Genomic DNA, 25,323 nt, shown 5'->3' with positions numbered 1-25,323 from the left:
CTATCCTGTATTTTTGCACAATGAATTAAGTACCTGAAATTTGAACCTGTTATCTTTACCAAGTCATTTTTTGCCTACTGTGTTAACCCCTGTTTGACTTCCGTTTAGTTCTCACTTTCTCTCTGCTGAAGTGCATCATTGTGTGTTCAGTACATTAAGCTCCGTGTTCCACTCCCAGCTAAAGCCTAGTTCCAGACCACTTCACACAAACAACCAGTAAGTAGCTGAAAGTTATGTTCCAGGATCTGGAAAATAAATCTTCAAGCAAATTGGCTTTAAAATGAAATGGCCATAAATTTACTAAAAAGAAATACTGCCACATCTTTTGCTAAGGTTTTGATTGAAAGAGTGAAATAAAGGCTAGAGCTCTGTGGATAGCTTATTTTCTGCTCAGCTGAAAAATTAAAAAAAACTTTGAATTGCAGAAGAATTGAACAAACCAAGAAGCCCATAGTAATTCTGTTTTTGGTTGACCAAAATGTTTTACTTCTTTTGGGGTGGTTTTTGTAACACACTTTTTTATTTCCTTTAGCTTTGGGGGCAATTTTCAACACAATGGTGATGTTAATCTGAAATGAATCAACAAAACACACTATCACAACTTTTCTAAAATAAAAGACGTCAGCCTAAGCTGTTTGCTGAATTTAACTGACATACATACCTGTTTTCATAAAAGACTACCCATCAGTGAACAATTGCTCACCAAAAATATAGTTTCTATAGTTCTCGCTAATAAAGAAATGCAAAGTTATTACTATTGTCCACTTACATTTCTTGGTAGCTTTCCGTCCTTGAGGATTAAATGCCTGATATTTTTATTAGGTGAGTAGCTGAAGATCTGGTTTTCTACGGGAACAATTTCATATGTGTTTTTAACTTCCACCAGATTTCCCCACATTTTTACCACAGGGATTTTCAAAGACAGCCAACAAGGGTAAGGACCATGAAAGTCTATTCTCCCCTTCACAGAGAAATCTTGGAATAGATTTCAGATCTATGCTAAGAGTGTGACTGAGAATACGCCTCTCTAGCATTGCAATATGGCCCAAGGAGTCTTAGGTGATTCCCTACAGCATCTTAAGTACAAGAATGGGAACTCTATGTGGTTTTCTTCTTTCTAGCTACATTTACATTGTAGTCTCTCTCTGCTAGAGAGTACTCAAAAAGTTGAGAAATTCTCTCCCATCAATTTAAGACCATAAAACTTCTTAAAAAACCCTTCAGGAATTCCACCATTTGAAATTCACATTTGTGTCTGTAGACCTGGGCAATCAAGAGTCTGATGCTACTTGTTTTATTGCATCTTTGTACTACGATGCACAATGTTTGTCATTGCTAATATTAGGCTTTCTCCTCTGCGGTTTGTTACTTCCTGGTTTCTGGAGAGTTCCCACTTTATCTCTTCTCCTTTCCTTACACAACCCCTCCCTGTCCTGTATGTTCCTTCCTCTTTTGAAACTACAGCAGATCTGTTGCACTAGGCCAGGGGCTTCTGAAGCTCTGAAGTCAATTATACAGACTACATCAAAACTGGGACTATATAAACATAGTTACATTTGTCTGTGTTAAATATGTTAAAGAGTTTTTTCTTTTGAAACACAGACAGAAAATCGCTAAGGTGAGTTTAGCCTTCAAGATTTCTTCCTTTTATGATGGGGTCTAGATATATAGAGACAAATCTTTGAAATACTTGCTCCCTATTAGAATTAACAGGAGTATTTAAAGCTACTTTAGCAAAGATACTGAATTAGCTGAATAAATCATTGAACCAAAGGCACTTTTATAACTTTCTGAATAATTAATTAACCTGGTCATATGCTTACCACTTGGGTCAGAATGTGTGTATATGATGATTCAGTTTCATGCATCAGTAGAATCCAGTGGAATAGAAAAGCCAGCAGAAAGACAACTCTGAAACTAAAGGCTAACAAAGTGAAAGTGAGGGAACGAGAGATATGTGTAATTTGTAAACCACTCCTATGGCTTAGAGAGTCCTCATCATTTTTCTAACCAAGGGTCACAGGCTATCTGCAACTACTAGCAAAATGAAGGGAATTCATTCAGTGAAGAAAGATCAGGGCATCCTTGTCTTCGTGTCCTCCCTAGCTTCCCATCACAAAACTGTTTCTAGCCATGACAAGAATAAACTATATTATTGTTGGTATCCAAAACACTACATATAGCAAAACAGCTCTAAATAATATCTGTATATGAATGCTGCTGAAATTCCATGAAAATATGTAATGCATTATACCTGATTCTCTTCTTTGTACAAGTGATATCATTGAATATGCTAATTATCAGCAATTACTGCATTGCTTTCTGTAGTCAGAGCTGTGTTGTGTTTGAGGTTGTAGATAAGGTTAGTTGCAAAGTAGAGAGGAAATACATGGCAGTGAAGTATGGTGTCAGACAAACGTCACCATTCCAAGTCATCTTTTTCTCACTAGTCTGAAATGTGGCATAGTTAAAAGGAACAGGAGAAAACCAGAGAAGAGTGAAAGAGACAAGAGGAAAGGGCTTGCAGGTGAAATTCTGTGGCCTTCCAGTGAAGTCAGCCCATGTGGTTGCAAAGTATGCCCCTGTCCACTCCTAGAACTATGCACCATAGCAGTCTCGGTGACAACTCTCCTGGAACAAATACTGTTAAGTTTAAATTAGGAACTCAGTATCACTTGTACCTTTATACTGTGTGTTTAGTATGTATGGATTAGCTGCTGTAAATGCCACTTGGCTTCACAGATCTTACAGGAGAGATGAAGGAAGAATCCTCTCTAGCTTAGATCAGTGAACAGCTAGAACACAAATCTTCCATTTCCTGACCCTATGTAGTGCTTATGTTGGACACTTGAAGGCCAGGATGCCTCACTGAGCTGGACATTTGGTGTGGTGTTTTCTTCTTCACTTTTTGTGATGTTTTTAGCAAAGTGTTTCCCAGGAGTTACTGATCATATACAAATGCAGTAAGAGCATTATTTTCCCATGTAAATTTGCTCATTAATACCTTGGGTAAGCCATGTCAGGGAAGAAAGAGATGCATATGTATGTTTTCTCTTCACATAGTATAATAAGCATGGAAGATGTTTCCTGTGTCTCAGAGGGCAAGTGAAGTTTTCTTTTTATGGCTAGAAAAGACAATGCACAACTCCATGGTAGTATCTTTGTTAGTGCTACATCATCTAGATAGCCTTGTCAAAAACTATATACGCAGTGACTCTTTTCTGTCTTATTTGCTCTAGTCTTGCTATGTGACTGCACTGACAGCATGTAAAGTTTAAATGCACTATCAGTACAGCAATACCTCTTAGTCTCCAAAATTGTGAGTAATAAAAAGTTCAGTTATCTCTGACAAAGGTAGGAATCCGTCAACCAGAAAAATGGTAATGCTACACAATTACATGAGATGGTGTTTACCATGCATGCAATTTCAGAGCTAAGGTATAAATCTCCTTACAGTTCTATATGGATTTATTATTGTTATCTAATGCTGCTCTTATTTTTAAAGCTTAACGTTCACCATTTCACTCTCTTTCCCAAAAGTTCTGACGCACAACCAAAATGGAGACCTCCCATCTTAAAAAAGAGGAACATCTGAGCCATTAGGATACCCATGAGGTCAGAAACTTAACCTACCTAGCAGGGACAACTTCCATGTCTAGGTGAGTGTGCAGACTGGGCCCCGCAGGAATAACTTCCATCAGTCGTGCTTCCATTCAGTGCAGTGCCTTTGTTTACATGGACCTTTGCCACCTCCTAATGTAAACCTAGCAATTTTTCCTTTTGCTGCTGGAATCTATGAGTAAACAATGCGCTTTTACTGAGTACCAATGACAGACCTAACTCTTGAAAAATGAAAGGCAACAGCCTCAGTGTCAGAGAGCTTATATTTTAATGCAAACTAAATGTTGGGTTTTCTGTCAAAGTTAGGCACCTGCAATTGCTGTATGTAATTTCTGTTCAGTAAGCCTAAAACTCTTACTGGGTCTCCTGATCTCTGAGGCATTAAATCCTAGACTAGTTCTCAGTAAAACAGCTGAAATGCCACTATCTAAAAGAACAGTAACTTCCACTTGATTTTGTCTCTCCTGTGGCTTGTTCCAAGAATGGAAATCAATAGCTGACCCTTTGACTTCACACTTAAATGCAAGATAATTAAATGTGTTACATTGAGATGATGAAGTGATGAATTCTGGGGAGAGGAATATGTGTCTTAGCTTTGTGTCATTTACAAACCACACTGAATTATCAGACTCTTTGCAAAGAAGAGGACTCTGGAGCTTAATACAGTAGCCCTTCTATAACTATTACTCTAATTTGTTCTACTCAGATCTATGAATGCAAGAAAGGAAGATGATCATTAAAACCTCTATTGTGAATAGTAAATAAATGAAAGAAACACTGTAAATAGAGCCTCTAAACACATCTGGGTGTTACTGAATGACAAAACTAAAAGATGGAGGATTTTTTCTTTTTCCATTGTCAATTATACTTTTTAATAAATATATCTCAAAAAAATACTGGGGTTGCAAAACCAAAAAATATAAGTGCTAATCAGCAAATCTGACCTCTTGCATCACTCCAGCAAAGGAACTTCAGCCTAGAATTCTTGCCTTGAGCCAAAAACTTGTTGTTTAAGGGGTTTTCTTCATTCCTGCATACAAAGCTTGTGTCATCAGGTAGGTCAGAGAAGTCTGGCCTCTTAAAAACTAACAGACTAACATCAGTGAAGATATATGAGATTTTGTTTTTCTTCTTCTGTCATGTTGATGAGCCAATTCAAACCTTTTAAAGTGAAAAGGGACTAGAGAAGAGCTCCCCAAATGTACGTAATAACGAACACAGTGTTTTTGACAAATGCATCCAGTTAAAACTTGAAAAGGAAAATAATAATATAGACCTTGATGAATATATATGCTGGACTGAGATCTTGTTTAGTCATTTGCAGTCTCATGTTACTTCTGTTCTAGCATGCTCATTTGTTGTCTGCTATAAGCTGATGATTTCAGCTGCATCACTCACCCTCTGTTAAAGCAAATAAAGTGATTAATGAAAATGTTATGCAGACAGCAATTGAAGCCAAGAAATAAAACTCCCCAGACTTGATTCTCCCTCCTCCAGGAGGGAAAAAAATCTTAACCAGAGCTGGCATAAGTGAACCAAATGCATCTACAGGGAATGTATAGTTAAGGTACCAAGAGAAACACAAGGTTTCCATTACAAACTGCTGTCTGGATCTTTCCTGTGCCACTTTGCTCACTCTGTTACCCAGCCCACTCTGCAGACTCCGACCAGCTCCAGATCAGACATCTGTTAGCAGCTCCATGGGAGCTCTAAACAGTATTACACTCCTTGGCATCCTGCCTTTCTCCAGCCCACTCTTACAGTGGAAAAAAAGATGCCATGCTTACTGTAGAACACTTCCCTCTCTTCTTTCAATCTGTGCTACCTTTTATTGAAACCTAGGATTACATCCCAACAGAGCTGACAGCCTGTCAAGCCATTCATTCCCAAACGTGTGGTCTTTACACAGAAAATTACATGCATAGCAGAATTAACCAGTAGGTATACATGGGTTGAATGTCAGGAACCAAAAATGCAACATAGTGACTTCTAAATGTTATAACTGCTGCTTTGGAGATTCCCTTGCGAACGTATCTCCACAGACAACTGTGCTCCTTTTTTGATCAATGTGATGACCTATCTTTCCTCAGCCTTCAATGTGGGACACAGGTTATTCCTTGCTCTTCTACCAACCCAAGGGTCTCCTCTCTCTCTACTGAAAATTCTGCTTTCTAGTCCTTGTTGGAAAATTCTGGTTAGCTTTCTTACATGGTCTTGAGTTTTAATTTATCTGAGTTCTGATCACTGTGGGTGGTAGGAACGTAAAAGTTAGTTCAAACCTAAAAGCCTGAACCCGAATATGCTTGTATTGCAATGATGTTTGAAATGAAACTGAAACATCACAAACCAGCCCTGTCTGTATGATGAACACAGAAACAACCTCTGTAGTGGTTTAGACTGCTTTCTCACAAAAAAATTTTTGTGGTGGCTTTCATAAAAAATTGCATGGTAATGTTCCTCATCTCTGCTATAACAATTTAAACATTTTAAGTGGGAGAGCAATTAAATAGGTAATGACAAATTATATTGATCTGGTGTGAATTGTGAGTGAATTAATAATGAAACTGTGAAACTTTGGCTCCATGAGCTTTACCCAGTACTTGCGTGAATAACTGCAAAGAAGGAATCTTATAGCCCCATGAATCAGTTTTTTCTCTGTTGACATATCAACAAATTTTTTATTATTCTACTAAAACCAGAAAAGCACCTGTAAAGGCAAGTCTTATCAAATTAACAAAGGGTTGTCCTGCTATGTAATATAAAAATAGTACAGGATTTTTCCTCTAAACTGAAACCTGTATTTCATTTATCTGAATTCTGGAAGATGTACAATGTCATCTGCCTCCAGCTGAAGTCCACGTACTTTGGCATGAATAGACATTGCAGGTAAGTTACGACATTTTATGTGCACAGCATCTACCAGGATTTGGGGACAGGATGAGATTTCATTTTGCTAGAAGCCAAGCAAACAGAAGTTAGTGAAGTTGCCTTTGGCCTGTAACTGTGAAATGTTCGTGAACTTTTCAACTGTTTAATCAACAACCTCACAGTAACACAGCATGCATGAAACATGAGACTTCAGCATTTATGAGTACAGCTAAAGCTGTAAAGCTCAGTGAAAAATCTGATACTGAGAGTTTATTGCAACTGTATGGAGGAAGGAGTTGGAATTTCCTTTTATTCTCATTCTGAATGGATTGTTGTGCCAGAGAGCAAGGCGGTGCTGAAGTAGTTTATGAGCATCATCAGCCGATGACAATACAGAGCATCCAGCTTCAGGGAAGGGGCAGCTCTGCAAAGTAGTTTTATGGGTTAGTAATCAAATAGTAAGTCTGTTGCTTGACACCAGGCAGCTACCATTCAAGGTATGTATAAACCCATTGCATACACTTCAGAAAATCTTCTGCGTAGATTGTAAAGCCACACTTCCTGTTTAAACCAGGATTCAGGTTTTTGTTTTTAATAAAGGAATCTGATTCTATGATAACAGATATTCTAATACACTCACTGTTAAAGCAGGTCAGCTTTTTAGAAAAGATAATATTTGCAGTTGAACAGTCAACTCTTGGAAGTCTCAAATGTTCTATTCTGACAATACCTTCCCCATTTATTTTGCATCTCCCCATCTAGCAGTCTCCTTCAACCACAGCTGTATGGAAAGAAAAAAACAGTATCAGTTACCTGGCCTTTTCTAGTTTCACCTTGTTTTCCCGTCTTTTCTATGTGTTAGTGCTTTAAAACTACAAATGTGTGTAAGCACACACACATCTAGGCCTCATTCTCATATATAAGCAGAAAATAAATTGCGGAAAGTTTTCAACAATTATCACTGATCAGGTTGTCTTTTAATTTTGGCTGTCTTAATGTTTTAATCACTGGAATTAACCCGTAGGGATAAACAGGCAGTTCTCTGAAAAATCAGTCTCCTATCCAATGTCTCAAATAATTTCTGAGAGCATGTGTTATCACCTTGGTCATATTCTATACAAAATAGAAAGAAATGGCTATTAATGAGATGTTGCAATGAAATTCCCTTAGCATTCCTCCTTACACAGACTTGCCAAGCAACTCCTCACTAAGCCTGCAAGACTTGAGGCATCAACAAGTCCCATGGAGGGGGGTACATCATGTGACAGGAGAGAAGGCTGTTTTATTAGACTGCAAAGAAGAGCACCACTGCTAATGCACCATTTATCTGAGCACTGAGACCCACAGTATAGCACACCCTATATCAGCTTAGCTTCCACTATCTCTCCATGTTTTACAATAATTTTGTAGGATAGCAGGTTGCAGGATCACTAGGGAGACTGGCCTCACCAGCTGTGTGTGACGTGTGGGGTCATGGCGTAGGAGAGAGGCCATGGTGAGTGCTGGAAATGAATGAATGAACTATGTGATTGCAGAGGAGTACAAGTGAGGAGACAGTCATCTGAGTGTGACTCTGAATATGAAACATAACTGAAAAGCTAAGATCTTAAATAGAACACGGACATATTTCAAAGACAGCTTTGTCAAGGGCATCTTGGTATATATAACTTTGAAAACACCACTACTATTGAGGCAACTATCTCATCATACAGAAATCAACTGGATTCCTTTTGTTCAAAAGAAAAGTACTACTTTCAATACTTTCCTGTTTCAAAGTAGTATTGAAAGGAACACCTTTACTCTTTTGATTTTTACCAAATTATATAGAAGAATGGCCTCTTTATCAACTAGAACTCTGTTTTGCCTTGCATGCCATGCTCATGTCTTCATTGCTTGCCTTAACTGGTTTTTAACGCTAGACTGTTCTGTAATGTCTAACTACAGAATGTGGTTTATACATTTGAATTATGCTAGAAAGGCTGCCCAGCAGTCACCATTTTCTCTATAAGCACCTGAAAAGCCTCTTGATGTTTTACTGTGTGAGTGATTCCTTAGCAGAGATTCTGAATTGTACAGGTCATACCTATCATGTAAAAATGCAGTTGCTGTAGACACGCTCTAGTAGAAAGATCCCTGTTACTGACCAAAACATAAATTACTAATGCCTGAGGCACATTTATTCATGCTCTGCTCTGCTTCATTTAAGAAGTGAGCAGGTCTACGCTCTAATAGGCCTGCTTTTTTGGGTGAGGAGAGGAAACCTGCTGGCCTTTCTGCCTTTTTGAGATGGTGCACCTGTTTCTTGCTTATGCAGGAAATTAGTTGACCACATTTTGTATGCCCAAATCAGAGGGGTTAATGAAATACTCAGCAATATACAGGATTTTACTGTGGCCGAAGACTTTTCAGAAGCTTCCTGTGATGGAAAAGTTCTGTGAAATATAATAGGAAATGCACATTATTTTAAAATAAAAATTGTAAAAGATATCCCTGCCATGTAAGTCTGCAGGCTAGCTCTAAAACCTTATGCAGGGGACATAATTTTTACTTTGAAAAATATTATAGAAGTTCCCAGCTGTTCTTATGTCCATTTGGACTCCCAGTCAATTTAGTCCTAAATCTGGGAACTACAAAACCATTTGAACCTGACTTCCTTTGCAGTATGCAGAGCTGCAAGGCTCATAAACTTCAGTAATCAGGAGGTTCTGTTACAACAGACGGACTAAATAAAAGCAATCAGGAATTGCAGCTTCATGAGCTGTGTTGTATCCTGAATTAGCTTTGGGGGATTGAGATGATCCGACTGCTACTGTTGCAGCTTGACAGTGCAAAACAGGACACATTATTATTCCTACAAAAGACATGATGCACAAAGTACTTTGACCTCGAATGTCACTCATTTCTTTGAAACCTGTTTCTACTTCTTTTTAAAAAGAACAGTTTTTACAGCTCAAATTCCAGATTGTTACTCTTTGTGAATACAGGACAAGAGAAAATCTTAGTCTTAGGAAAATGATACATCACACAAATACTGCACACAAATGGGTATGTGTTTACTATTTTTTGCAGAAGATACATAACCTCAGCACTGTAAAGCTGTATACACAGAGCTGCCTGCATGCTCATAGATGCACATCTGTAAATCACCTTTCAGAGTTACCCCTTGGTTCTATTACTTAAGGCTGTAAATGCTGTTAAGAGAATAAATTCACCATTCTGGGAGAGGTGGCTAGGGCCTGTTCCCATGCTTTAATAGATGAGAGAAGGAACTAGACACAAGGAACATCTACATAGAAACTAACACAGAAGCTGGACAGATTAGAGTTGATTACTCACTGACTACTGATGAGTCAGTGGAGTTCTGTACAGAAGGTACAGAAGGAGCTGCAACTGTGTCTTATAATCAGAAGAGTCAAACACAAGCTTGACTTAGGACCTTTTTTTTTTTTGATTAGATAATAAAAAAACCAAAGTTACTCTGATTTCCAAGTGAAAAACAGTTGTGCAATGGGAGTTAATTGCTGTTCTTATTGTATTTGTCCTTGAAACTGCCATGAACATACTCAAATGAAAAGTGTGCTAGCACAGTCACTTCTGCATAAAGGGAATACCACAGAAGAACTTGCAGAGCACCCATGAGAATGTTACAGACTCTTTACCATTACTTGGGCAAGAAAATAGTTCCATAGTAACTTGGATTTCTTTGCAAGTAAGTGGAGCTCATTTCCTCATTCAAGGAGAAAAAGTGTATCAATCATATCAGTTCCTTGTTTTACTGCAAGAAATTAGTCTAAACATTTAAGAAACAATTTTAATGTAAACACCAGAAAAACACACCTTATACCAAATGAGTCTTAGTCTCTTGCAAACAACAGTCATCATACCTAGTTTATGGTGTATAACACAGAAATGTAATCCAGAAACTTGGAAACATTCAAGGGTACACTATACACAAAACCATAGTTGGCTCATGGAAAGAAGCTTGAAGCAAACATGCTCAGAAGTTCAGCACAGGTGTCATATGCTTTTCCAAAACAATTAGCCTGTAACTTGCCCACAGCACTAGACTTAGCAGCACAAAGCAGGCTATTGATGATACATCCTAAGAAAGTACAGCTGTTTTCCCAAGAACTCATCACAAAAGCAAAGCACCAGCCAGATAGCATTCTCAGACCTTTTTCATAACCTATTACATTCTTTGTGACAAAAATTGGATTTTAGTAAGTTTTGCCTTAGTGACAAAAAATAATATAGTGGTTTGTATATTCAAAAGGGAGTAGTCTATCGCATATAAAAATTGAATTATGTTCCTCTAAACAGTCTATCAGAACACCAGTCAACATAAGGACAAATGAAGGGAAGGATTGTTTCACTGAAAAGTTTGGTGTTAGACTGACAGGTGGGAAAGTACTCAAATCTTTATTATTATTCTATTAAATTAGAGGGGAAATGAAGTATAGAGTCAAAGATGTAGGTTTAAAATAGTGTATTATTACAGAAATTATTTTGGTTTAGTAAGGTCAGTGATATTGTTTTCCCCAGAGGCAACTCTACTTAAAAATATCACATGCAGAAATGCAGAGAAAACAGGTGAGTTCTACATGGTTTTCACCATTAAGCAATGTTAGCAAAAAAGTCTTTAAAAATTAATAGCCCTTCATCATCTAGGATCCTGTGGTGTGAATCAGTAGAGAGTTTACACTTGGAGTGAAAATATGTTTGCTTAGTCTACATTGCTTACCAGAAGCATTCATCAATTCCATATACTGAAACTAGGGTAAGAAACAGAATTACAATTAAAAACAAACATACAAAACCTCCGCTTTGGTGACTGCCTGAAACTTGGCTTAGAAGATTCTGGTGCTGAACATTGGTACTTTGACAAGCAGTGTTTAAAACCTGCTTCTCCTTGCAGCTTTGGCTCTGCGTTATATAATGAGAGCTTCATAAATTATCACCTTATACAGTATAAGGTGTCTGACAATCATGTTCCTAAACACATTTCATCTGTACTTCTCCCAGCTGTAGAAGTCTGGGACAAGGTCCATGGTAAAGCATTTGTGCCAGCTCTTGTACAATGTTTGCTTACTTCAGTGAGCACAGCAAAGATAATATTGTAACCTGCCCAACCATGTCATCCTCTGAAAGCTACCCACAAGAGTTGTTAATTAAAATATCTCTCCAGAAGTTAGGCTTTCACATACTCCAGCAGATGCTGCTTTAAATCATGTCCGATTTGGTCAATGAGATGGTGCCATTAATGATACTGTCCCACAGACTCACTTAAGCTGGAAGGAAAATGTAGACAAATGGTGAAAGAGTCTTTCAGCATGGATAATTACCCCAGTCTTGTGTGATACCTGAACTTACTTGCAGATGAGGTGTTAAGAAAGGCATAGAATATAACTGTAGTAGAATGAATCGTGAGTGCCATTGTGTTCCCGCAACATTCAGCTACACTCCCACTCGTATATCTGTGCTTCTACAGATCTTTCATAAATCATGATTATGAGGATTACAGAGGAGTTGTGATACATGTGTACAGTTTCCTTTTACTTTAACAGTTTTAAACAGATTTTTATGGTGCAGATATCACAATTCTCTTCAGTTCTCTGGACTTGAAAGTGTGCAGATTATGTGGGATCTATATCATAGATGAAACTGACCAGAAAGGAGTGGGACTGAATACCATAGATAGACGCCAAACCTCTAACACACCTTCAGTAGCATCTGTTAAAACTTGCTGTTATGAATTGAGACATTTTTCCTCTTAAAGGTACTGTTTCAGGCCCTCTACAAGCTCTGGCAGCCATCATACCTGTCTGCCATTTGAAAACCTGTATTTTCAATAGTATCAGCTACTCTTGCAGAGCAGGAAAGAGCTGGAGATAGTGAAAAGAGGAAGAATCCTCCCTCCAGGCAGCATGTCCCAGTATTTGAGCAATGCTGAGTTAATCTACCTGTCTAATCTACAGCCCTATTCCCCCTTCAAAGCCTCATCAGCACATGAAGGAGGGACAGAATCAGAATTAGGGTTCACAATAAGTGATCTTTAACTCTGTGCAAAAGCATTTTTATGTATATTATCAACACACATATTACTATATGTGCAGGTGGTGGGCAGAGGAAGTGCTTTCCAAATGAAACACAAAATTCTGTGCTTAAATAAATAACTAAATAAATGTTCCTTATTAGGGACAGTGACAGATTCTTTTTTTTTTTTAAGACAAGGTATAGGTGATTAGCTAGAGATAGTCTTGTCTTTCATATCATAGATCTTGAAGTAAAACTCATTCTACTAAATCCACACCATAGCATCTATGAAACCCATGGTATAGAACTACTTTATCCTGTGAACAAACTTTACATCTTTTCAGCCATTTGTTGAAAAAATGAGCTTTTAAATCCATTTCTTACAGGTGTATTTATGCTAATAATAGTATATAGGGGCATCTATAAATTCCAAAGCATTTGCTTTTCTGATTGCTCATAATTTTGCTCATATATTTCTATTTCAGTTGGAATTTGGTTGTTGCCAATCTGAGAAAGACTATATCTAAAATCTTAATTAGAAGAATTCAGTTGTTTTGAAGAATGATGGAAGATGGAGTAATGGAAGCTGCAAATACTGTACATCTCTGCACAAAGCGGGGAAAATGTATCAATGAGAATCCTGACGGAGATGTAAACCTTTGGGGTATCTAAGAAATTCAGTTTTGGTTTGGCCACATTCTTTGCGAATATACCCTGGATTTATTATACAATAAGACTAGCCATCTGCCAACATTCTATTGGCACTGCTTGTATGGACGTGTATACACCAAATGGAAATTTCCATTGACTTAGAGGGGCTCTCAGTGCTCTATTAGACTTTCACATGGATGCGTAAGAAAGCTGTATACACTTCACACTGATTTTGGAAAATATATCAGTTGCCAGAACAATCAAAAACTGTGAAGGCAATGATGTATTAATGCTAGTCTGCAGTCTTTCTGCTGGCATTTAAAATAAATTGCAAATTTAAATTCAGTAAGTCCCCACAATATATAACAAGAATATGTCTGTGGTTCAGTGAGATTTTAGCTGCATCCCTGTTCATATTTGTTATAGCAGGATCCTAAACTACCAGATTAAGAAAGCAAAAAGTTCATATGCACTGTGATGTGTTGCAAGGATCTATAAAGCCCGGTCTAGTATGCAAATTTGCATTAATGTAATTTCATTTATTTACCCTCAAAATGCAAACCAAATATTTCCTTGATCTATTAACAAACAGCTCATTATTTCAGCAAAATTTCACAGGAAACATCTGAAGATGGACTAGGCTATCATGTTCTAACCCTTCTCACCCGGCTCCACTGTAAGTTCTTCTGGTAGAAATACTGACAGCTGTTTAGTTTTAAAAGCTCAATACATCCTTTTGGGCTGTTGCACCTCAGCTGATCTTACGCTGGAACTAAGTGGTTAGCATTTCCGCCTCTCTCCTTGACCAGGTTTAAAAGCTGCTGAAGGCAGTGCAGGCTACATAACCAGCACACCCATTCCGCTTGTGTATTTGCTGTCCAGGGATCCTCTAGCTGGCTGCAGGACCAAAGCAGACAGAAAGGCGCAAAACACGTAGCAGCAACACAATGCTCTCTCATGAGAACTTTTCAGGTGCTTCTATTGCAAAACCTCATATAACTTAAAACCAAATCATAGAGAGCAGTCTGCTAGAAATAAAGTGTGCAATAAATCAAAGATATCTTATTGATCCGTCGCCGGCAATATCAACAGATACCCAGCTACAAATACGTTGCCTGTAATTCCTGAAAGCACTATGAAAGTGCTGTAACTGATTACAGAAGATATTTTTTTGCACTGGAGGTCATTTCAGGATATGCTCACTTTAATACTATTTGACTTGTGCCAAGTTCCTGGTTAGCAAATGCTTTTTTATGTTATGGCTGCAAAAAAGCTTCTGAGGTCATTTTTCTACCAGTAATTACAACAGTGGCACTCTGAACTTTTAAAAACTTTTCGTTTATATTAAGTGGAGGCCCTGTAAGATCTGCTGAATCTGCAAGACCTGAAAAATACAGGATATGTGTGTCTGACTTCAGTGCCTGTACTTAAATAACCCACATTGTCTAGCTATTGTTAAACTGAACACAGCAACATAATGATCTCACTGCCCATGCGAATCTATCTAATAAAAGCCAAGTGGGTAACAAAGGAAAAAAAGTATACCTATAGAAATTCTAGAGAAAGGACCCTTCAAAGGTTGTCCTGCATTTGAACAGCAGAGTATTTTTTTGGCTCTGTCAGCACTGACTTCCAAACAGCTGATCCAAGACTGAAAGGGGGTAGGGAAGAAGGTGGAACAGGCTTAACTTATAAAACAGAACTAGAAACCACATGTCCAATATAAACAAGTTCCAGGTTTCTGCTCTTGGACATGCCATAACCATGTTCAGCCAGGCAATAACACAATGCAAGTTGTATTTTAAATGGTTAAAGGTGCTTTCTTTTCAGATGGAATCCAATTGTGAGTTTGTTTCATAAAGAACTCCAGTTTAGCAAAACATTTGTTTATGCACAACTCATGCCACATATAAATACTTTATAGTGTCCTGCAAAGAAGTATGTGCTACTGCAGAAAAATATTCTACAGATCATTTAGAACACTTTTTCCATAAGGTTGTGATTAGTTTCCAATACAAACAAAGCTATCAATTGCAATAATCCATTCATTAAAAAGTTTGTTTGCTGGTCTTGCTACTGAGAAGAAAAGTGCTGCTACCAGTGTCTCAGATGAGGAAAACAACTGGAAGGTGATCCATCCTCACCACTTGCAATATTAATAGGTCTCATTACACTGGACCCAAATACCACCTCCATGCTAAAAGGCAGGCAGCTTGTGGAAAGAGAATTCTATGAAGCTTCTGATTTTTCACAGATACCCAAAGTTTTCACAGTATAGAAAAGGCAGTCTCTGAACACTGTTAATGATGTTGACTGCAACAGCTGTAGTAGATGGGATATTTCTTGTTAATTATCCTCTGCTCGATTACAGTAAGATCACAGGTCACACAAGTTGGCAAGTCACTGCCTGAGCTAGACTTGTCTCAATAACTGTCTTAGTCTCAGCAAACTGTGATTGCCAAAGAATTAAGGAAGTCACAAATGGATTCATTTTCTTTCAATGTTTTTTTTTTCTGGTTTACTGAGCATGTTTCGGTCCAAACACGACCTTGTGTGTCCTCTCAAATTCAAAGAAATGCTAATTTGTCCTTTAAACAGATTGTTATAATCTTCTTCCCTCCTCACTCAGCAAAAAGCAAGGAGCGGAAAAGTGGTGAAAAACTATGGAAAGAAAATATGTAGCTATGCTGAATATACCTGTTTCAAAGACAATGGTGAAGAGAGAAAAAGAGAGTATTTTTCATAGTAGACCCTTTCTCCATCACAGTTATGACAACTGTAAGTACAGCTTTTCTTTAGAGGCTTTTTAGCTACACTACCTAAACTCTGTTAATTGTTACCAGAAGCTTTATTTCTGTGATTTCTGCATTATTAAGATCTCCATGAAGACTGAGGAGAAAAAGGAGGGAAAGGAAGCCTTTCACAGAAAAACCTGTATGATTATCAGGTGGTTTAGTTCTCTCTAGTAGCTAATATTACTCAGGTGTGTGTCAGCCAATTTGATTCTCCATGCAACCAATGTAATCCTCACTCTTTTGCAGCTGAATTAACTGAATCCTATTATTCAATCCTGAACTAGTCAGGTAAAAGGAGTGAGTAGGAGTGGTTCTGGTTTTCTTCCTGACTTGAGCTCCTTCTGAAAAAGTTTTAAAACTTGCTTACTTTTTTAAGAAATTTATGCGCTGTACTTATTTCAGCATATGTGCTTTTTATTTGGTATCTTCAATGAACACAGACAGTTTGTTCTAGGCTTAGGATCTAAACTTTTAACTAATAACTTTATTCTTTGGAATTGTGTGTCAGGGTGAGGACTTAGGCAGGGCTGTAAGTGAAGTTGTTTTGTTTTCAACTTACTAATTTTTTTAATGTGTTGAAACTTTCTTAGAGGAACTAAGAAAAGAGTTGCAGAGCTCTTTCAGAGCAAACAAAAACAATGCTTTGCAGTTTTGTATTGTTTTTAAAAATGCAGGCTTATTGAAAGACATTTAAGACCATCAGTTTTCAGAAAAATGCAGGAGCAGGCTGCTGAACTATTTAACACTGAGAAAGAATGTTTGTGGCTTAGGCTGGAAAGACAGCTGTTTCACGAGGCTGGCATTTGAAGCTGTCCTGATGCTACCACATGAGCCCGTCTCAGAGAAAAACCTTAGAGAAAGATTTTGATGCACTCAGTAAAGAGAGGAGGTGGAAGGCAGTTGAAGAACATTATGGGACAGAGTAGCCTAGAGGCACCCTGGAGCCTTCTGATAATCTGGGTGTATGACAGTGTCATAGGCATGCAGAGCCAGCTAGCTGTTTCTAACTTTTAACACAAGAAGTCAAAACCAGGAGGCCTAGCCACTAAAACTGAAATTGCTAAGCAACCTGCAGAGGGCCAAATTTACGTAGTCTGTACTCTTGCCCATGGGAAATGAGCATTTGGGAAAGGCCTTTCTAATTCCTTGTGGCATCTTGTTCAGAGGAAGCACAGCTTCCCATTCAGTCCCAGCATCTGGAGCAGCCTAGCTGGAGGCTCAGAGGATGGATTGAACCAATGGTACCCATAGCCCAGTTACAAAGTCAACAGAAAAAATTTGCTTAGGGAAACAAGATATAATAATTGAGGGTGAAAAAAGGGTAAATAAGTTAAAAGCTTTTTTTTTTTTTTTTTTGTATGGGTTCATTAGTGTTGTCCTCAAAAATGCAATTAGAGAGATTTAATGTAAAGAAATTGAAATTTCTTTACAAGTGAATGGAAGTGAGTCAGTCTTTTCTACCTATTTCAATTCTGCTAATATTTCATTAATAAGGGTTAGAGTAAAAAGAACAACAGATAACAATGAACATATTCTCCATAACTGCAAGGTTAAGCAGGCTGAATATGCAGCTGCCCCAGCTCACTCTGCCAGCTAGAGAGCAACAAAAGGTCTTGACCACTTTCTCTTGGATGAGTCCTGATATCTGTGAGCAAGGATAATACAATTAGGATGGCCTGACAGCCATATAGGAGTCACCTAGTTTAGCAGTAGTACAGAGGAGCTGCTGTTAAGCCACCCAGCCCCCAAGTTTGTTTCACTGCAAGACTTTACCATAGTAAGGCTCCAGACCGAGACTGGTGGCCACACCTCCTTAGCTTTTGCTAATTCATACAAACGCATTTAGTTCTGATGACTGAAAAGCTGTTTCTGCATTATGATGTACTGCTTGGCAAGCAGAACTAGTGAGTTTAGAAGGACATTTCAATGGAATTAAATGAAGGTTTATTTTATGCTTTCTCTGCATTCATGATGGCATGCTAATGAGGATGGCTAAGTTTGCAAGGTTGCAGCGATTGGTGGGGGGGGGCTGCAGTACATAGGATTCTCATGATCCCTGCCCAAAATCCAATCAGTTTTTCTCTGCATATAAACATGTGGTAAGCACAATAAGTTGGGGCGCTCTATAGCCTCTGAGAACATAGTGGGTGTGGACAATGCTTTATGACGTTGTAGCCTGTAGATGGCTATTATGCTCTGCACTCTTTCCACTGGTGCATCAAAAGAGACAAACTGCTTTCCAGTGACTCCGGAGAATTTCCAGACCTTCCTAGTGACCCCATGCTGAAAGACCTGCTTAGAGAAAGGAGAACTTTGTCATGTAAACGGTTTATCTGATTTTCTGGAAGTCCTTTGTGTTTAGGAATTTTCTCAGGAGTGGAGAGGATTTTTTAAAACCTGTGTGCCAGTGAAATTTTTGTATCAATGGAATCAGTATAGCTCAGGATAAACAGGGTGCAATGTCTTTGGATCACAACACAGCTTCTGAGGTCCACAGGGACCGCAGTGGAAAAGAATTTGGACTTGACATCTACCCACTGACACTAAATATAACCTTCTGGTAAACATTAAAACTTCAAGGGCTTTGTGGCTGACGATCACGTTGAACACCAGGACATCCAGTGAGAGAGCAGAGTGGAAAACATAAACATGAAAAGAAACCTAGGGGGAGGGGAAGGATTTGAAAGCTGGTGGGGAGAATGGCAAAGATTTTGGTGACTTAATGTTTTCTGCCTGGTTCAAGGATTTGTTGATTTCATAAAGACGATGCATTCATAAGGCTGAGATAGCTTAACCGCTAGTGTACCAAACACAAGAAACTATGGATTGTTCTAGCACATTATGTTGTAAGAGAGAACTTAATTCTAAAACACAGTACTTGGAACAAGGGCCTAAGGACAAAAGGCAGATGCTGCTTCCTTGGTGGTTCCATCTTGTTTCTTCTGGTTTAAATAGGATAATTATTATCCTCTGCACTATGGTTTTTGCTTTTGGTGTTTGAGCACTGAATTCTAGCTGTAACTATCAGGATGGGGCATGGGGCACCAAACAGCTGGAAAATAGTATCAGTTTTCGGTCCCTACCAATGTGGACTGGATTTGGCCCAATAGTACTTGGAAGGCTCTGTATCTCTTTGCCACACCATAAGCCAAATTATCTAGTCTGTCCTCCCTGCAAGCATGAAGAGCAAAGCCTTTAGTTTCTGAGCATAATAGCATACAAAGGCAAGCAAGTTTCTAAAGCAGGTCATAAAGTACACCATTAAAATATCTCTAGCATTATTATCAGTGTCTTCTAGCCTGCAGTATTTTCTTAGCCTTCAGTTCACCCCTAAATACCAGCTCATCTGGTCATACGGCACATGAAAAAAGTTCCACTCCATAGCAGAAGTTTTTGATTGTTTCTTAGTAAACAGGTTTGGAAGTCAGTGGGGTAGCTGTTTAAAGCACCTTGCCATGTCTGCCTGGAGTACTTTCACCACTGCTTGGTGGAGTGGATAGCCATCACCCTGTCCATTCAACAGACGGACAGACTGATGTGTACATGTTACTTAACTAGTTCAGGACCACTGGAGAGCAGAGGAGACCCAAACCCTTGTTCTAAATCATTAAAACCCATTACGTGTTTCGTAAAAACAAACATTTGCCAGTCCTGGAAGTCACGCTTGTTCTGTTAGCTTAACTCCTAGTGTCATATAAACTTTTTTCAAGCCTGTCACAATTTCTTTTAAAGAAATAAAAAAATTCAAACACCTTAGAAAACATTCTGCAAGACAAGAGGCATTTTAAGCCTGTTTCAAACTCAGTTCAAACAGAGACAGACCTGTTGCCAGTGAAGAGGGAAACTTGGCAGCTTTGTTTAAAGCTTCCCACACAGACACTGGAGATGCAAGAAAACAAAGAAGCTTTAGTCCCCGAGGGTCCTGCCACTCCCAGGGCAAAGCCCGTTCCTTCCCTGCTTTTCCTCTAGCTCTCACACACATGCACGCACCCTCTTCTCTCAGTTACATTAGCTACAGTAATAACCAATTAAGTCCTACAGACCTGGAAAAAATACAGGAAATGAAGAGTTAAAAAAAAAAAAAAACTGAGAACTTGGAGACAAGCCAGCGTCCTCGAATGACTCGGTTCAGCCGGCAGCCCGGAGCGACACTCCCCACCCGGCCGGCCCTCCCTCTCCTCCCCCCGCAGGGCGGGCATGGCCCAGCCCTCTGCTCTTTATCAAGGACAGGAGTTCCCCTTTTTGCGCTCTAGTTGGTTTGGGAGCCCAGAAACACTGCTAAATTTATCTTTCACTTCTAGGATAGCAGCAAATGCCAGAAATAAGAAAGCAAGAGAACTGAAAATTAGTGGAGACAATTCCCTGCAAGCCAAGTGGAAGTACCTTTTCTGTGTAACTCCCAAGGAGGCAAAAAGCAGTTACACAGTGCAAAGCAGGGCAGGCTGCCTGGGGTGCCAGGAACACGCTATTCCTTTGGCTGTCGGCACAGTGAATTATCCAGCCATATGCTCAGATTGGATGGGGTTTTCTTGTCTTCCACAGAGAGCAAAACACACCTTCAATTTAGAAGGGCTCTTGCTTTATTTCAGGAAGACAGCAGGAAAAGCTGAAGGCACACTGAAGAGGTGTGGGTGAGGCTGCCACCTCTGAGCTAAAACTGTTCAAGAGCCATTAGGTCATGTTTAGTTCTAAGGATCTTGTGTTAGTGTGCTCAGTGAACTGACCAGAGATCTTAGTAAACTAATTTGTTGTCTGAAATTACTCAGTGGAACAGCTTGTACAAGCCTGATGTAGTCCATGTGGTGCCTCACCACATGTGCTATGATCAGTGCCTTCAGCAGAGATCGGTCTCCTCAATTTTTGGTGCTCCCTGTCTGACTGGAAGCCATCCTGTTCCCCAGCACCAGCCAGAGGCACGAGGTCTGGCAAGTCATGGGGTCTGTTGCAAGATGGCCTTCCTAATATTCTCAGTACATAATTTTCATAGTGCTTGAAAGAGTTCCACTCTTTTATGTGTGTATCTCATAAATTATAATAGCAAGAAAAGATGTGGTCAGATAAGGCTTCACCAAAGAAGCAAACACTGAATACCCATCAGAACAAGTTAGTGTTTGCATTCAAGTGATTTTTTGTTTCAAAATTGGTTTCACCCAGCTACTAAAAGCTTTTTTGAGACTGCCCATGTTCCGTCTCTATGCTTATGATAAATGTCTTCTCCTAACTGCCTTCATGCCTACTCTAGCTTTCACACAAGTGTCTGCTAAAGAAAGAAACAGACACACAGTCATTCAGGTGCCTCTAGAACATTTAATTTTAAAATATCAAGAGTACTGATGTATGGGAAGTGATAAGCTGGTGTAAAGGTAGTGACAGGAGCATGGGGTAGGAAAAAGTAGATGGGGGAGGGTAATAAGCATCGGAAAGGGAAGTAGAAGATATACCGAACAAGAAGGCTAGCAGCTAAAAATTACAGCTTGGTACGATGCACACAGATGACCCACACACCACTCCCTGTGACGTTAAGTAATAAAAAAGGGCAACATTAGCTTTGAATCTATGCCTAGTAAAGGCTTCTTCCCAGACGTTTTTTTTGTTGTTGTTGTTTGGTATTCCTGAGCCTGAGTTCTGAGAGGTGAAACCATAATTGTGGCCAAATATAAGCTTGTTTGCTTTTGTTTTTTCAACACTCATTTTAATTACCAAGCTGTAACAAATAAATCTCTGGCTGGATTGTAACTAACCTGTGTGGGTCCTTAGATGAGCTTTAAGGTGGGAAGATTTGCCATAAACTTTTTCACACCCCACATAGGGGCACTTGTGCTTTTTCTGGGGTGATCCAGGGTCAGTCCAGCTTCTCGTACGTTTGTTCTTTTGTCTGGGGCTTGGCTCAGTTACTGCAGCCAGGCTAGTAGGTGTGGCCGCTCTTCCTCCTCCACGCTTACCAGCCGAAGACACACTTTCTTCCCCAAACTCCTTAGGAGCAATAGAAAGGTGTATTTTTTCTGCGATACCAAAGGTCTCATTTTTTTCCATCTTTAGAGTGTGTGAGTTTGGTACATGCTGGTTCAGATCTGCTAAAATGCTAGCTACCACAAGTAATGATGATCCATTGTCTTTCCCGGTTTCTCTGACTTCCCGCTTATCTTCTCCATTCGATGAAGGAGTTATTGCTGCATCAGGTTGGGGATCAGGCTCCCCTTTGGGACTATGGACAATAGCACGACTGGACATAGAAACAAGGCATTCTGCTGCAAAATGATCCACGAATGCTGCTGTTGCCATTTTTCACAAGTTTAAAGAGAAATCCAAACAGGAGAGAGGAGGAAAACAAAACAACCAACAACAACAAAAAAAACAAATAGAAAACCCCACTGTTTTTTTTCTTTTTAAAAAGATTATGTGATCAGCTTTTCCCCTCTTATTTCTCAAGATCTCTTTGTAGAAGTAAAGGCTGATTTAGCAGCCATCAAAACCACACTTTGTTCGTGACGATCACGCCCAGCTTGTCCCTAAATCAAAAAAGCGCTGGAAGTCCAATTCATGAGAAGAAGAGGAGCAGATAGATCCTGGCACTGGCAGCTTGTTGCTTGCGGTATGAATTAATGCTGTTTTTTCGAGAACGCCACAAAATAAAGGTGCGGTTTCCCCAGTCCTTCCATTGCGCGGTGACAGTAGAATAAGCTTTCCCCGTTATCGCTCCTCGGAGTCGCCCGGACCCCTGCGGGGGCGTGGCCTGGGAAAACATCTGGCCCTGACGTCACCGCGAAGCCACATCCTGCGCCGATCAGGTTGGCGGTGCGCGAGCGGGGCTGTGCCCGCCAGCGCGGCCTGCGCGCGGGGCACCCGGCCGCAAATGAAAGGACGCGGCCGATTGGCTGGCGGGGGAGCGGGGGGGCGCGCGGGGGCGCGCCGCGCGTCCCAATGGCCCGCCGCGCCGTGTCCCGGAGCCACCCCGCGCCACACAGCCGCAGCGCGCACAGCGGCGGTCGCGGAGCCCTCCGCCGGCGGGAAAGGACGCGCAGCCTCGCCCGGCAGCCGCGGCTGTGCGATCGTTAAGCTGCCAGCCCTTTGCAAAGGCCCTTCCCTCTGACGGGTGTTACCGATTCGGGGCGTGCCATAGTAGAGCTTGTACTGCTAGGGACAATCTAACAGGCGCCGAACTGTTAAAAGGAGGAGATGGATTAAATAAAAGGTTGTAAAATTGGAACAAGTGACAGGAAAGAGCGAGACTACACCGTTGGTCTCCAGCTATACAGATGGAGTTCGTGTGTGGATTTTAATAGGCTGTGACAGATTTAACTAACTGCCAGGGAATACACTTGAAATAGACCTTCTTTTCTGTCAACACTTTCCTCACTACAGCACTCTGCTGCCTCTAAATTATTTAAAAGTACAAATGAAAATAACTTCATTGTTATTCTCAGCTTGCAAAACATACAGCTCAGCCAGTTTTATAGAGATTAATGCCAGAATGAAAAGGGTTGCATGTGTGACTAACTTCGCAAGCAAAAGAAATGCATCTGAATTCAGACCTGAGAGCGGCAGGTCTGTGGTGCTCCCTACCTGTGTTGGAGCATGTTTTCCAGACTAATTCCTGTGAAATCCCCATCTTTAGTACAGATGGACCTTTTCTCTGAGACAGGGATTGTCAGAAAGCAGGAGGGCTTCCTTGGAAGCCTTTCTTTCTGGATGGAAAGTTTTGGAGTTTGAGGGGGTGTGAGAGGAAGTGAACATCTGTTGCAGAAACTCAAATAGTTTTGGCGTTAGGCTGAGTAAAAAGTTGGTTTAACACACATGAAAATGCCTTATTCAATGGCAACATCTGCTTATGCTAACAGTGCTCTTTATGAAAAAACATGCTTTAGGTTCTCATGCCATACATCCCCCCTGGGTCCGGCTCATTGGTCACCTGTGTCTACCACAGTGCTCCGTGTCTGTTCTCTTGCTAGTGTGGCCTGCAGTGCTACGTGGGGCTGGACTCACTGCACAAGGGAGGAACACGGCACACAGCCAGCGCGGGAGGATGTGGTTTAATGCTGAATCGAGCCAGATCGTTTTGATGCAGGCATAACATACCATGCTGAGCATATCTACAGGAAGTGTTTACACATTTCCAAATAAAAAGGTTAAGTTTGGGACTTACCTATTTGTTCCTAGATGAAAAAGGAATTCTGGGGAAAACTTTTTTATAAGAAATCTTATTTGAGTTCAAGCTCAACCTCCTCCTCGAAGGACGATTGCTTAAATAGACCTGCCTGGCAGTTCTTTAGAATTAGTTGTAGACTGAGAGCAGAAACCCTGCAGCTCTCCAATTTGAGCAGCAACATGGGCCATTTTCAGGGGAGTAAGGAAAAGACAGAGCTTGTGCCCAAGCTCTCAGTCCTTACCACAGTGTCAAGGACCATTATCAGTAAATGGACAAGTAAAGGGAGACCTGGGCTATCCTGGTTGCTAACCACTAGCAGGCTTTGTCTCAGCACTAACACGGGGTTCCAGAGGCACCCTGATATCTCTGTGCCCCCACCCCACGCCCCCCCAGCAATGCCCCTCTCCTACCACCTCACCACCATCTCATCCTGTGATGTTCCTCCGCAGCCTGTCCTGGGCCTGTTGCCAGCCCTGCTGTGTAGTAGCAGCTGCTCCAGGACTCCTGTGGCTCAGAAGAGCTGGGGTGGCCTGGTCCTGGCTACAAGAGAGGTGCTACCAGAGGCCAACAGCAAGTCCAGCAAGTGCTGAGAGCTCCCCCCATCATGGCTGCCTGTCTGCCTGCTGTGAGGAGAGAGCCCTTCCGAGAGCTATGATTGGCTGCTCCACTGCTTTCTGGAACCTTCCAGAGCAGGCAAGCCAATCAGGAAGGGACCTCGCCTGAGGTGCGGGGTTTTCCTCAGGGGAGAGTTCTGTGGGCACCATGCTGGTGTCTGGATCTCCGAGGGGGTTGTCTGGGCGATAATCTGAGGCTGCGTGTATTTTGCCTTCGTTAGGTGAGCAGGTAGGACACAGTTCACCATGATCCTGGAGTTTTTGGCCAGAGAGAGGCACTGCATCATGTGCACAGCTGGGCCAGTCTGCAGCCGGTGTGCTGAGAGGAGGTAATGGCTGGCTATAGCTGATGGCCAGGAGAAGTCCTAACTTTCTTTTTCAACAGATCTATTAGGTTAAAGCCTTGTTCTCCTGTTACGTAGGTGTGCGTTTCATATAAAATTAAGAGCCGTGACCAAGTCCCTAGTGGACCTCGTGAACTCTCTAGTACTTCTGCAATTTTGTGGTTGAGAGCTTGTTTCGATACCAGGCTGGAAGTGTTGCACTGGCTGTGCTCTGCCTGCTGAAGGGCAGGCTGCTGGGGCAGGGTGGCTCA

General features: G+C 40.6%; 1 protein-coding gene and 1 long non-coding RNA gene across 2 annotated transcripts in view; one reads left to right on the top strand and one right to left on the bottom strand.

Moving 5' to 3' along the window:
* Positions 1 to 24,739, bottom strand: part of KLF13 (KLF transcription factor 13) — a 34,748-nt gene extending 10,009 nt beyond the window's left edge. Inside the window, exons 1-2 of the mRNA XM_005511120.3 lie at positions 24,533 to 24,739; positions 21,710 to 23,128 (exon numbers count right to left, since the gene is read on the bottom strand). Of these exons, the coding sequence (XP_005511177.2) occupies positions 21,710 to 22,250 (541 nt within the window). The 5' untranslated portion in view covers positions 22,251 to 23,128; positions 24,533 to 24,739. The remainder of the gene's footprint in view (positions 1 to 21,709; positions 23,129 to 24,532) is intronic.
* A 96-nt stretch (positions 24,740 to 24,835) lies between these two features.
* Positions 24,836 to 25,323, top strand: part of LOC110365196 (uncharacterized) — a 45,600-nt gene continuing 45,112 nt past the window's right edge. Inside the window, exon 1 of the long non-coding RNA XR_010475259.1 lies at positions 24,836 to 25,057. This is a non-coding gene — a long non-coding RNA (uncharacterized LOC110365196). The remainder of the gene's footprint in view (positions 25,058 to 25,323) is intronic.

Source organism: Columba livia, chromosome 11, assembly GCF_036013475.1.
Source record: "Columba livia isolate bColLiv1 breed racing homer chromosome 11, bColLiv1.pat.W.v2, whole genome shotgun sequence".
Taxonomy (NCBI): Eukaryota; Metazoa; Chordata; class Aves; order Columbiformes; family Columbidae; genus Columba; species Columba livia.
Note: the sequence above shows the minus strand (reverse complement) of the source record. Positions and strands in the feature narration are given on the sequence as shown.